Source organism: Marmota flaviventris, chromosome 9 (genome assembly GCF_047511675.1).
Source record: "Marmota flaviventris isolate mMarFla1 chromosome 9, mMarFla1.hap1, whole genome shotgun sequence".
Taxonomy (NCBI): domain Eukaryota; kingdom Metazoa; phylum Chordata; class Mammalia; order Rodentia; family Sciuridae; genus Marmota; species Marmota flaviventris.
The window spans coordinates 789,178-802,796 of NC_092506.1; the positions used below are offsets into that span (position 1 = coordinate 789,178).

The 13,619-nt window shown below is 47.4% G+C and overlaps 1 protein-coding gene across 13 annotated transcripts in view; it reads left to right on the forward strand.

The window, feature by feature from the left end:
* The window catches only part of Ap2a2 (adaptor related protein complex 2 subunit alpha 2), a 70,905-nt gene that overhangs the window by 19,388 nt on the left and 37,898 nt on the right, over window positions 1-13,619 (forward strand). For 12 of the 13 annotated variants that reach the window (XR_003585229.2, XR_003585230.2, XR_003585233.2 and 9 more), the window contains exon 2: window positions 6,480-6,548. The exons of the other annotated variant lie outside the window; for it this stretch is intronic. Coding sequence is in view for 7 of the 12 variants with exons in the window: in XM_071615906.1 (XP_071472007.1) it covers window positions 6,480-6,548 (69 nt within the window). In the remaining 5 variants the exon portion in view is untranslated. The remainder of the gene's footprint in view (window positions 1-6,479; window positions 6,549-13,619) is intronic. 13 annotated transcript variants of the gene reach the window in all.

Genomic DNA, 13,619 nt, shown 5'->3' on the forward strand with positions numbered 1-13,619 from the left:
AAATAACAGCATCTAAGAAAAAGCAGGAGTTCTAGAAAATGACCTGCCAGTAATTAGTAAATACCATACAATTCATTCATTCATTCATTCATTCCCTTAGGCCTCAGATCAGTCTCCTGCTGAGCTTGCAGGCTTCTTTCATTTGCTGAGGTCGGGAAGGAGCAGGGAAAACTGCTATTCTGAATAGAAACCTCATGATTTTCAGGTTTGGATGTTGAAAATTATGATACAAGTTTAATTTAGGATACAAGTTTTTAAATTATGATACAATTTACAAAATTTTATACCTTCACATCATGTTTTGTCAAAGGAAAAATTTTTCTACACTAGAAAAACTTGTTTACACAAAACTGAAAATAGGATCTTATTGACGATATAAAAGCTACTATCAGAAGAAATTTCTTCAGGATCATTAAGCCACTTCCTTTGCTCTGAAGTTCTTATAGTAGTATTAAGTTCTAAAAGAGAACCACACCCCACCATCTATATCCAAAATTAATCTTTAAAAATTTCCAAGACTGTTGCTATTCAACGTCATTTTAATGATCCAGACCAACTCCCAATCCAACACTGTTCTTTCCCAAGCCCTACACACTGAGGGGAGCAGATATCATATTATGATTTACTATCCTTGTCCAAATTAATGCACTGGTACACACAGTGACATCTTCCCAGGCTACCCAATTCAAAAATTGGTGAAAAAACTGAATGATTGGGAGTTACTTGCCAACTTGGAAGTAGAGTTCTTTAGTTTTCCATCTTAAGTATTTAAGTTCTGTGGCATGAATTATCTGAAATCATAAACTAAACAATTACCTAAACTCAACTCTTAACTGCAAGATTGTGCAATGCTTCAAAAACCCATTCAGATACCAGATTGTTACAATAAAACATCATCTTTTAGACACACATTCAGCAAAGATCATTCCTAAGAAACAATCTATAATATCAACACATTATTGCCCATGTCTTAAAGGGCCAGAAAAGAACAAAGATACAACGACAGACAGACAGAAAGGAGCTCTAGACTATGACTGACAGACAGGAACTTTTAAAACAGAGTAGATAAGAGGAAAATCTCCCCAAGTTTTTAACTCCCATTTAATTATGACTCCTACACCAGTGGCATCATAGATGTCCCCACGAGTGGACCAGATGTTTTCACAGAGGGGCAACCAGAAGTGTAAAATCAAGGGTCTCTGTGGCGACTTTACTGCATTTAGTGTCTCCTTTTTCTCTTTTTTAAGTAGACAGAGGTAGCATAATCCTTACAGTGCAGGGAAGGAAGGCGGGAGTTCCCAGAAGCAAAAGGGCTTCAGCAGCTGCTGGGAGTCCCTCAGTCCCTCCTTTTACTTACAGGATTAGCTCCTCTGGTTCGGTTCCACCCTAGGCATGCTCCATAATCTCCTAACATTTCAGTTAATTTCTCAAAAAGTTTATCTTACATTCTCCACATGCAGTTGTTTGGAGTGTCAGACTTCCCCAAGAAAGTGGAGTGGGGGTCCTCTAGAGTCCCCCATGGGGTATCAAAATTTGTAACTGAAAGTTCAGTTCCAGTCCTCAAAGTTAATTGATGCCAATTTAATAATGAGGACAGGATTTTCAGAAAAAGAAAAAAAAAAAGGGAGGTTTATTGCTTTGCTAACAAAGGAGAAACACAGGGGACTCTGCCCCAAAGGTTGTGACTCTCTTCATCTGGAGGGACAGGGGTTTTAAAGGTGTTTCATTTGTTAATCTGGGAGATATTCAGTTCTTAGGTCCCCAGAAGGTATTTCCCTCTGCAGTGGGTGTGCTCCAGGGAGCCAACTAGGGGCTTCTCTCAACCTGCTTAACAAAGGGGGTAAAGTTTTATCGCAGTTCCTTAAAACACAGTTCAAAGGGGTGTCAGGCTTACTTGCTTTATTACCCATTTTCATGTCCAGTTTCCTTAAGTTTTTACCACAGAAGTCACACAACAAAAGGCAGAAAAAAAAACAAAACATATAGAACACAGAAGAAAACAGAAACCCGGCGCCAAAACTGAAAAAACAGAGGAGCAATGCAACGTCTTGCTAAAGCTCCGGGGGTAGGAGTGCGTATATGCCCATCAGCCCCTCTCTACCCTTCCAGAGGAATTCCCTACAGAACAGAACAGAGGACAGAATGATTTCTCATTACTGTCCGGACAGGAGTATATGTGAGCCTCGCCAGGCCACCTCTCTGTCTTCAGAAGAGATCTCCCTTAACCAAATACCAGATGTTATAAAGGCGCCACTTACCTATGGAGGCATCCTCCACCAGGTGCTTGCTGATAGTTTTAGGGCGGCAGTTCACTGCAGTGCTCCTGGGATCGAGGCTCACTCCAAGGCCTTGGAATGTCTCAAGGTGCGCACCCCCTAGAGTGGCTCTCCAGCCCGGAGCCCTGGAGCGAAGGCCGGCTTTAGAATTTCTAGCAGTCTGGTCTTGTGGTCTGGTCGGGCAGGGTCATCTCGCCGGGGAACTCCAAAATGTTAGACCAGGACGCAAGAAAAGACCACTGACTCCAATTAAAATCAAATTAAAGCAAGCTTATTATTTCAACCAGCTGGGCTGCCTCTCCCAACAAATACCGCGGGAACAAGACAGCACCCCAGCTTTCCTGCAGCACAGCTTTATAACCCAGAAAGTTACACATGGGGAGGGGGGTGTTACAGATAACAAAACTCTGACGAGCATAACACAAAGGCTGGTTTACATTTTTGCTGGCCCTGAACATCAGAATTTATGAAGGTCATTAGAGCTTCAGAGGGTTGTTATCTGGCCAGGGAAGGCCAAGATTTATGAGGTGTCACTAAAGTTTCAGAGAGGGCTGCTATCTGGTCAGAGAGAGCCAGGCATGGGTGAATTCAAGGCACAGGCAGGAATTCCAAGCAAGTTAATAATTTGCAGTAATTTATAGTAAAGCTGAAATTAGCTTTTCATAGCTTTGTGGCGAGATGGCTCCCAATTTTAATAGGGAATCAGGCTGGGTCTGTCAACAGGTGCTCTACACTGAGCCACACCCCAGCCCCTATGATTGCTTGTTTGTATGTGAAATTATCTTTCCTGAATTGCCAGAGGGGCATGGTACTGAGTGGCTTGTCTACCCCAGAGCTTCCTCTCTGCTGTCTTTTTGTTGGCTGCTTTTGGGGTCTCTGTCCCTGTCAGCCTGTGTTTGCTGCACCACTGCTTTCCCTAGATTTGTTCCTGTCCAGCTCAGGGTAGACACCAGTCCTGTGGTCTCTGCTCTGTGGAGGCCTAGGGTCACTGCAGCTGCCATCCTCATATTGCTCCCAACCCTCTGTGGGACATCTGCATCTGCAGGAGTGCTCCTGGCTCAGACCTGGCATATAGCCTCTTCTTTTCTTCCATCTCTTGCTCAGACAAGAGGTCTTATGGCTTTTGGTAGTTTCCTGGTGGGGGAACTGTGGCTCAGAGAGGTCACAGAGTCCTCAGAAGCTGCTCTTGGAGTCCAAGCTGGGAATCACTAAACGCCCTCTGTTGTCACCGAACTGCTTCTCTCGGGGAAGTAGGTGTGTGTGCATGTGCACACATTTGTTGTACGTGCACACACATGTGTCTGCATATGTGTGTACATGTGTAGTGTGTGTTTGCACGTGTGTTTGCACGTGTGTGTGCATTTGTGCCTGTGCATGTATATGCACATGTGTCTGTATGTGTGTATGTGTCTTTATGCATATGTGCATGTGTGCATGGATCTGCGTGTGTAGGTGTACGTCTCTGCACATGTGCATGTTTGCACGTCTGCATGAGTATGTATATACGTGCAGGAGTGTATGTGTGTCTGTGTGTATGCACATGTCCATATGCGTGTGTGTGCATGTATTGTGAACTGACTGTACTATAGTGTTTTGCCTTTGTTTATGTTCCTTGACAGAGCACAGCTTTATTTCTGTGTCTCTTGTATCTTTTAGTTTTTTTGTGTGATTCTTCTATCTTGGCTAAGTCTGTAGCTTCCCTCTGAAAGCTGTCTCAGCTCCCTGTCGTTTCCTCTGCCATAGCTCTCTTGTTCGTACTGTCTACTTCAGATCAGAGCTCTGGTTCTGGGTGGCAAGTCTTCCTGGAGCATAGGTAGCGGATAGTGCCATCCATGGCAGAAAGCAGAGCAGGTCCCTTTTGGAGATAGATTAACATAGGTGTGTGTGTACAATATGCAGGCACACACAGACGTATACCCAAGACACATGAGGCTCCCATGTGGCACTTGGAGCATGCTCAGTCCATGCTGTGTGCAGTTGCCTGTGGTCTCTGGGTGTGTGACAGAAGCTTTCATGGCTCTTTCAGCCAGATCCAAAAAATATTTTCTACATTAGCAAAGGTAGGGCTTTAAGAAAAAATGTCAGAAAAGTAATTTGCCCTTAGTCTGCCATGTCAGGCAGCTCACCCAGCACTGGTGCTAGCACTATGTTGGCTGCTCTGTGTCCTGGTGGAGCCTTCAGCTGCTCAGCTGAGACACACAAGCTCCTGCCCTGAGACTTAGGGCCCATCCAGGGGTGTCCTCTGCCTAGCTGCACCGGAACCTGCTCCCTGTTTGACTCCTTGTGCACCTGGAGAGCTTGCTCGTGTAGGATTGGCTCCAGGAGTGCTACTTTTTTTTCTTTTTGATACTAGGAATTGAACTCAGGGGCACTTAACCACTGTTAGAAATACTGAGATACTTCAAGAAATCAAACACATGCTCAAAAGTGGTTCGGCAAGGCAAACATTTACTTCTGTCAGCAGGGTTGCTACTGAACCTGGCTAGCAAGTGTGCCTGGGCAGGCAGTCTGCCTTTATGTGTCTAACTCAATGCAGAGCTGCCCTCACTCTGATTAGAGGAACTTGGAGTTATAATCTATGTGATTGGCTAATTTTAGAATTAGGGTGGACAAAAGGGAAGCTCTACATACAGTTGAATCCAGTTAAGGCTGAATACTAGATTTTAAAAATGAACCACCATGCTTTCTGTTTGTCACACCACTGAGCTACATCCCCATCCCTTTTTATTTTTTGAGACAGGATCTCACCAAGTTGCTTAGGACCTCACCTAAATTGCTGAGGCTGCCCTTGAACTTGCAATCCTCCTATCTCAGTCTCCTGAGTTGCTGGAATTACAGGTGTGGGCCACTGTATCTTGCTTCACTGATGCTTTCTGAGGGCGATTTATAGTTAAATAGACTTGTTTTTACATAAAAGCTTGTTTGTCCAGTATGGTAAGGTGTGTGGCCCCTGTAGATTCAGCTGCATGGTCTGGGCCTCCGTGTTCACCTCAGTCCAGAGAGTTAGAGTTAAATGACAGTTAGGTGTAGTTGCCACACTTACAATTCCAGCAACTTTGGAGGCTGAGGCAGGAAGATCACAAGTTCAAGGCCAGTCTGGGCAACTTAGTGAGAGCCTGCTTCCTAAGCTAACAAACACACACAAACAGGGACAACAGGTGGTGCTGTCTTTCTGTGCTGCACAGCCCTGCACATGGATGTGTGTGGAAGGATGGCCACTTTAGCAGCTGATGTAGCATGTAGCAAAAGCTTACTTGTCCCATGGTTACTGTTCCTGTCTCTTTTGTATGATGGGCAGCTCCTGAATTCCATTGGATATTATGAAAGTGGACTTATCAGGTTTTGTTTTTTGATGAGTTTCATTCCTAAGTTGGACAATTGGAAACCTATGGTAGTTAAACTATACCTTTGTAACTTCTGTCTGTAGAAATCAGTTTCAGGAGTGAACTGTTAATTAGCTGATAAATAACTAAATGTGGCTGGGTGCAGTGATGCATGCCTGTAATCCCAATCACTGGGAGGCTGAAGCAGGGGGATCCCAAATTTGAGACCAGCCTGGGCAACTTAGCGAGACCCTGTCTCAAAATAAAAAAGGCTGGAGGGGCTGGGGTTGTGGCTCAGTGGCAGAGTGCTTGCTTCACACATGTGAGGCACTGGGTTCAATCCTCAGCACCACATAAAAATGAATAAACAAAATAAAGATATTGCATCCGTCTATAACTAAAAATATTAAAAAAAAAAAAAAAAGGCTGGAGATGTAGCTCAGTTGTAGAGCACCCCTAGGGTCATTCTCTAGTACCAAAAAAATCAGAAACTGAACTGATTGTGGGAAATGTTCAGCGGTTGTTCCGAGTGCCTTCAATCCTGTAACTGGACACAACACAGGATGAAAACACTGCTGTGCTGCCCATCTGGTGAGGCCCTGCTTCCCCGCAGCCAATGAGCTTTGGTCCTGCTGCCCCTGCCCCTGCCTGGCCCTGGCTGGCCCTGGCTGGCCCTGCCAGGGAGTGGGGGCCAGGGCTCTGCCGCTGGCCTGCGGTGGGAGGCAGCCAGCTTCTTCCCGTGATATCTTCCTGGCTTCTGGCAGCTCCAGGACCTGTTCCTGCTGGCAGCCCCAGTGCCTTTGATTCTCAGTGAGGTTCTTACACGGAATGCTGTTTCTTAGAAGTCAGTTAAAGGATGCCTTTGTGTTCTTTTTTATAGGCAAAAGTAAAGAAGCAGAAATAAAGAGGATAAACAAGGAGCTGGCAAATATTAGATCAAAATTTAAAGGTAAGTGTTGAACCTTTTCCAGGACATATACTCCCTTGTAGACGTTTACATAGTAAGGACCTAATCTTTTTTTTTTTTTTTTTCCAAACATTGAGGATTGAATCAAGGGTGCTTTAATTACTGAACTACATCATACATCACTAGCCCTTTTTTTTTTTTTTTAAATTTTTCCTCCTGCCTCAGCCTCCTGAGTAGCATAGGTTACAGACACGTGCCATGACGCCCAATCGAACTCAATCTTTTAATGTCTTTTATTTCCCACTCTAAGCCAACGTTGATTCTGGGTCAGTACAGTGACTGTTGCAGTCAGCCAGAAGAAGACAATGCTGTGAGGTCAAGTGTGTCCACTTTCTAGTGGGAACAGCATGTGTCGAATCGTTTGGTGGCCTGGGCCTTCCTGGTGCGGGTCTTTTCTCTCCTTGGAATGACACTGACCTAGAATCCCATGTGTGCTGCTTGCACCGTGCTGGGCCGTGTCAGCTGCGCCCTGAGTCGAGGGCTCTGTGTGTGGAGATGTAAGGGATGCTTGGCACATCCTGAGTTGAAGTGTTCCTGCTGCATCTTGGTGCCGGCAGGGTGGCGCCAACCCTCTCAGGTGGCTACCTGTCAGCCAGGCGTCTAGTGCCTGAGAATTGCACAGCATAAATTTGGCTTTCAGTCCATAGGGCATTTGCGAAAGCCCAGCTAATCCCCGAAGCTGTAGCTTTTTGGTTGATTTTCACAGGTTTCAGACCTGGCTCATGTCTCTGAGCACACATGTTAGCCGCAAAAGTGGCTGCAGTTGCCCAGAAGCAATGAGTGGAGGGACTGGGGCTGGACTGTGAGAGCTGCAGGGGCTGCAGGACTCCTGGGATGCCTTAGGACAGGTGCTTTGTGGGGGCCTCGGGAATGGGTCTCCTGTATGGGCAGTTGATGGAGACGTGTGATGTTGCAGTCATTAGAATTGGTATATTTGCTGTTGAGCTATGGGAAGGTATTAGGTTTTCACATTTTAAAACCAGGCCCAGGATTCTCTAGAAGGCCTGTGAAACTTCTGAAGTTGGATGAGCATGACTTATTCATGTATACCTTTGAGGGTCTGTAACTCTTGTCTCCTTGTCCTGCGAGGGAAGGTCATGTGACCACCCTGGCCACCCTTGCTTCTGCTCACATGCTGCCTCCAGGGTGCTATCTCCCTTTCACATCTCTTTCCTAGGTTGTGGAACGGAGAAGCTAGTTGTCCATGTTGGGTTCTCAGGATGCAGACCTGCAGTGGGGTTGCACTGCCAGGGATTTACTGGAGAGGAACACCAGGGTAGGAAGCCAGGCTTGAGGGTGGCCAGGTGTGTGGCTCATAGGTGCCAGAGCCAGGGCAGAAACTCCAGACCCTGACCACACAGCCATCTCCACTTTGTATGGGCACATGTCTGAGCCTAGTGTGGGTTGTTTCACAGGCAAGCACCAAGCACATGGTGACCGCTGTGTTGTTCTGAGGGTTCAGGGCTATCTGGGTGGTGTAGGTGAGAATCTATAAGAGATTTTGGAGTTACAGTCCCATTTGTCGACAGTTAGCTCCTTGAGACCGAGGACCATCTATTCAGCTCACTCACTGTGTAAGTGCTCTGGGACCCAGGGGACTTCACGGCTGTGTCAAGCTAAGCCGTCCTGGCTGGGAGGGACAAAACTCTTATGTACTGGCCAGTTGGCATCTCTGAGCATGCATCTGCCCTGGACAGGGGCATCAGTTTTCACAAAAGATCTGTGTAGCCTGCTGTGTCCCTTCCTGTCAGGGTGGCCTACTGACTTTATCTGCACTGCCTGAGGGACTCTCAGTGCTGGTCATCTTATAGGTCTGAGTTTTCTAGTGGTCTCATTGAAGAAAATCAAAAGAAGCAGATGAAATTAGCCTGAAGAATGTGATTTAGGGGCTGGGGATGTGGCTCAAGCGGTAGCGCGCTCGCCTGGCATGCGTGCGGCCCGGGTTCGATCCTCAGCACCACATACAAACGAAGATGTTGTGTCCGCCGAGAACTAAAAAAAAATAAATAAATATTAAAAAATTCTCTCTCTCTCCCTCTATCTCTCTCCTTCTCTCTTAAAAAAAAAAAAGAATGTGATTTATTGAAAATAAATTAGAATATAAACAGCAAAAAAAAAAAAAGTAGGAAAAATAGAAGTCATGCAGTGAATTAGTAAAACAATCATGCTGTTTTTCCAAATTAAAAACAAACAAACAAACAAACCATGTTTTATTTAGCCCAGGCCCTGACTGCATAGCCGTCTCCACTTTGTATGGGCACATATCTGAGCCTAGTGTGGGTTGTTTGATAACCCAGGACACTTGAAATACCATTGCACCATGTAATGAGAGAAATTATGAAGGTGTTTCACACTTTTCCCCAGCAACTTTGTGAAGCCCCATGTGGATAGCCACATTTCCGTGCTTGTGGCACAAGTGGTTGGGGCCCCAGTTCTGGACACTGCAGAAGACTGAGGCCAGTCTGCTACTGGAAACAGTTTGGAAAAGCAGACTCTGTATTTCAAGAAATCCTAAGGTATTAAATAGAAGTCAGGGACCCTCACAAGGGGGGATAGCAGCTGTGCCCCAAAGTTCACTGACCCCAGAGAAACTGCCACCACACAGAACCAGCTCTGGTGACCGCTCACCTGGAGTAGCATTTACCTTCAGGTTGATCTTGCCCTGGGAGACAGATGCTTTGGAGGCCACCAGGCGGGAGTTGCTGCCGCTGCCTGCAGTGCAGGCCAGGGAGGCGGTGGACTTCAGTGGGCTCGACAGCTTCTCATGCAGAGAATGATCTGGTGAAGGTGTCCGACCTGGTCTAGGGGGCCTAAAGCCCCGCCCACCTCAAGCTGCAGTTGCTTTTGGCCAAGTCTGGTCTTTCCCAGGCCCACTCTGGATGCCTCATGGCTTGAGCTCCTCTTGGTCTCACACCTTGAACCTAGGTCAAGGCGAGGAGTAGCAGTCCTCTCTGCAGGAAGGCACATTGCCATGAGAACACCCCGTGGGGTGGGGTCAGAGACGTGGTGCTCCGTGAGAAATGCTGTGAGCAGGCGCCTGCGCTGCACTGCATGGGAATGCAGCCAGAGGGTGTTCAATCAAGGCTTGTCACTGTCTTAGGAAGTACAAGGCACATGGGAAACTCAGCAAGTGAAAAGTGGCAGCAAATCTTGAAATAAGACCTGATGAATATTCTAGAATTGAAACTCGCTGTAACCAAAATGAAGGACTCAGTGGACAGAACTGGCGACTGACGCAGCTGAAGAGAGAGCTGGTGCTGTGGGAGTAGATCAGAAGGCTGTCTGGGCAGATGGAGAGAGGGCCAGCAGTTGGCTAGCAGAGCCTGTGGGAAGCGCAGGGCTGAGAACTGGTAAGAGTTCACAAAACAAACAGCATAAATAAAAGGACACATGCAACTGGACCATGAGTGTGCTGAGGGGAGAGCCAAGATAGGGCCTTGGAAGGGGTGCAGGGCTGTCCCCACAGGAGCAGCACCCGTGCCTGGCAGCTGGCCTCCAGCAGTAAAGATCAGGCAGGAGATATCAGTGACCATCCCCAGGTGCCAAGGAGGTGGTAGCCAGTTCCAGAGGCCACCCCTGCTAAGGTGACTTGCTGAGGGTGAAGCTCATGAAGACTTTTCAAGACAAACAGAATTTCCCAGCAGAAGGCCTGTGCGAAGGGAAGTCGTTCAGGGTCATGAGCATGAAAAAGGAAGCTGAGGATGCTTGGGTGAATAGTGGTCCCTGTGTGGTGATGTTCTGTGGAAGAGCTTGACATACACGTGGCTGTATGACACCTGGTGGCATGAGAAACACACCTTGTCCAAACCCAAAGGATGGGCCGAGGTACAACTGTTCAGAGGTGAGCTCGGGGCAGTCTTGGGAGAGCAGGTGTCTGCGGAGCAGGCCCATACAGCAGCACAGCCAGCATCATCCCCCAGGAGCAAGGTCCCTCCCCTGGCTCCTCATTGGCTTGGTTCTCTGGGGTGCACAGGCCTAGGTTTTAGTGTCTCCTATTGTGCTATTCAAAGAAATAAACCCTAGGTTGTCCTTACCTCCCTTTGTTTACTTGTGGTGGGAAAGTCCCCTGGGTTGAGTGCCTTTTGGCACATACACAGTTTATCTCTGTTGGTCAGGTTAGGCCCCTTCTGTCTCACCTCCTGTCTTTCAAGGGACTGTGAATTCTTAACCACTGAGCCACATTCCCAGCCCTTTTTATTTTTTTGATACAGGGTATTGCCAAGGTGCTTAGGGCCTCACTAAATTGCTGAGGCTGGCCTTGGACTTGAGATCCTCCTGCCTAGCCTCTCAAGCTGCTGGGATTACAGGTGTGTGCCACCATGCCTGACTGGGGCTGTGAGTTTTTACACTCTGGTATTACCTGCTTATAACTTTCCACTCTGCTCTCCCCTCCAGCCGCCTTTCTTATATCTCAATTTTAAACTAAAGGCTAAATACCTTGTTCTGAAAATGAACTACTGGACTTTCTGTTTCTCATAATAACACACAGACTAAAGGAGGATAACACTTGAGTAGTCCCCTGGTCAGTAGAGAACTAAATCTGTAATCTTGAGGTTTGCTATCCAGAAAGCCACGTGTGCCGTGGTACCTGCCAGTAGACTCAGCCCTTGGGAGGCTGAGGCAGAAAGATCCCTTGAGTCTAGCAATCAGACACCAGCCTGGGCAACATAGACCCCCAACCCCAAAACAGAAGCAAACCCAGGACAGCCTGTGCTGGGATGGGCCACAGGTGGGTGACATTGTCACGTTAATTTCATAATCGACTTTTTATGGTAAAAGTACTTCATTATTATTTTTTGCTTAAAAGACTCATAATTTGATTTTCCATTCTATTAAAGATGACAGGTTGTCTAATGATACTTTATTACTGTACTTAAAATTTTTAAAAATTGTGATACCATTCACATAATTTAAAATTTACCATTTAGGGGCTGAGGATGGCACAGGTGTTGGGTGCTTGCCTCGCATGCCGGAGGCCCTAGGTTCCACCCCTTGCACTGCAGGTAGAAGAAAGCCTTGATCCCCTCTGGCCGGCTGCTCTTCTGTGTGGCATTCACCAGCCTGTCTCTAGGCCTTTCCATCTTGCCGAGCCCTGGCACCCGTCATCTTCCTGCCTCTAGGATTTTATTATATTTTAATTTTTTTTTTTTTTTGTGGTGCTGGGTATTGAACCCGGGGCCTTGTGCATGCAAGGCAAGAACTCTACCAACTGAGCTATATCCCAGCCCCTGCCTCTAGGATTTTGATGCCTGGGGACTTCATGAGTGGACCACACAGTATTTGTCCTTGCATTTCCAGCTCTTTCATTTAATATCCTGCCTTGAAGTTACTCCATGCCTTAGTGTAGGCAGGGCTTCCCCTTTTAGGCTGGATGGTGCTTCACTGAGTGCACAGCACACACCACCCCATGCCCACCCACTCTCCTGCAGATGGGGGCGGGGCAGGCGGTCAGGCTTCTACCTCTTGGTAGGAGTGATGCTGCTGTGCACATGGCTGAGTGAGGGTCTGGGACCCTGCTTTTAGTTCTTTGGGGCCTGTGCCCTATGGTGGCTTTCTATTTGTTATAGTTTGGGTGTGAGGTGTCTTCCAGAAGCTCACGTGTGAGACAGTGCAAGAAGATTCAGAGGAGAAACAATTGGGTTGTGAGAGTCTTAACCCAGTCAGTGAATTAATTCCCTGACAGGGATTAACTGAGTGGAGCTGATGTGGGTGAGGCTGGAGGAGGTGGGATTGGGATGGGGCTTTGGGGATATATTGGTATCTGGCGTATGGACTGTGTCTGTTTAATGATTACTATGATGGGAGCTGGTTCCTTCTGCCACACTCCCTTACCATGATATTCAGCCTCACCTCGAGCCTTGAGAAATGGAGCCAGCCTTCTATGGACTAAGACCTTTAAAACTGTGAGCCCCTGAATAAACCTTTTCTCTGCAGTTGTGCTGGTTGGGTCCTTGAATCACAGCAGTCAAAAAGCTGACTGAAACACAATTGCTGCTTCAGGGTGCCTGAGAAAGACAGCTTGAAGGGCAGGAGATCTGTTGTGCCTCGCGGTCTCCAAGGTTTCAGTCCAGGGTGAGCTGGCCCCATTGCTTGACCTCAGGTGAGGCAGAATGTCAAGGCAGGAGTGTGCAACAGAGGAGGCTGCTCACCCCATGTCTGCCGGGGCCCAGAGGGCAGGAGGAAGGGCCCGGGAGAAGGCACATCCTTCAGAGACCTGAACCTGTGGGCTGGCCTGCCTTAGCCAGCCAGGCCCCACCAACATTACCACTGTGCCCGGTGGGAGCAGACAGGAGCCTGGGGGATGTTCCAGATTCAGACCACAGCATGGTCTGAAGCAGAGTTACCTGACCATGTGATCAGGGTTCTATTTTCATTCATTGATTCTTTTTTTTTTTTTTTTTTAAGAGAGAGAGAGAAAGAGAGAATTCTAATATTTATTTTTTAGTTTTCGGCGGACACAACATCTTTGTATGTGGTGCTGAGGATCGAACCCGGGCCGCACGCATGCCAGGCGAGCGCGCTACCACTTGAGCCACATCCCCAGCCCTCATTCATTGATTCTTTTATTTTTATTTTTTGTGGTACTGGGGATTGAACCAGGGCTGCTTTACCACTGAGCTGTATCAACAGCCCTTTTGAAAAGTTTTTGATATTTTGAGTTAGGGTCCTGCTAAGTTGCCCTGGCTGGCCTTGAATTTGGGGTCCTCCTGCCCCAGCCTCTGGAGTCACTGGGATGACAGGTGTGCCCTGCTTTGTGGTGTTGGGATGGAACCAGGACCTTGTATATGCTGGGCAGGTGCACCCCACTGGACCACGCCCAGCCTGCTGTGTGCGTCTGGTGTTTTAAAGATCCCTGTGCTGTTTTCCACAGTGGCCACCTGTCTTGCATTCCTGCCAGCACCACCTGAGGGGCTGTTTCTCCTTCTTGACAAGCTTGCTGTTTCTGTTTTCCCTTCCTTCCCAGCAAGGCAGTTGTCATGGCGTTGATGTGTATTTCCTGGTAGCTAGGGGTGAGGAGTGTTGTTCTGTGTGCTGTGGGCTTTGTCTGCCTTC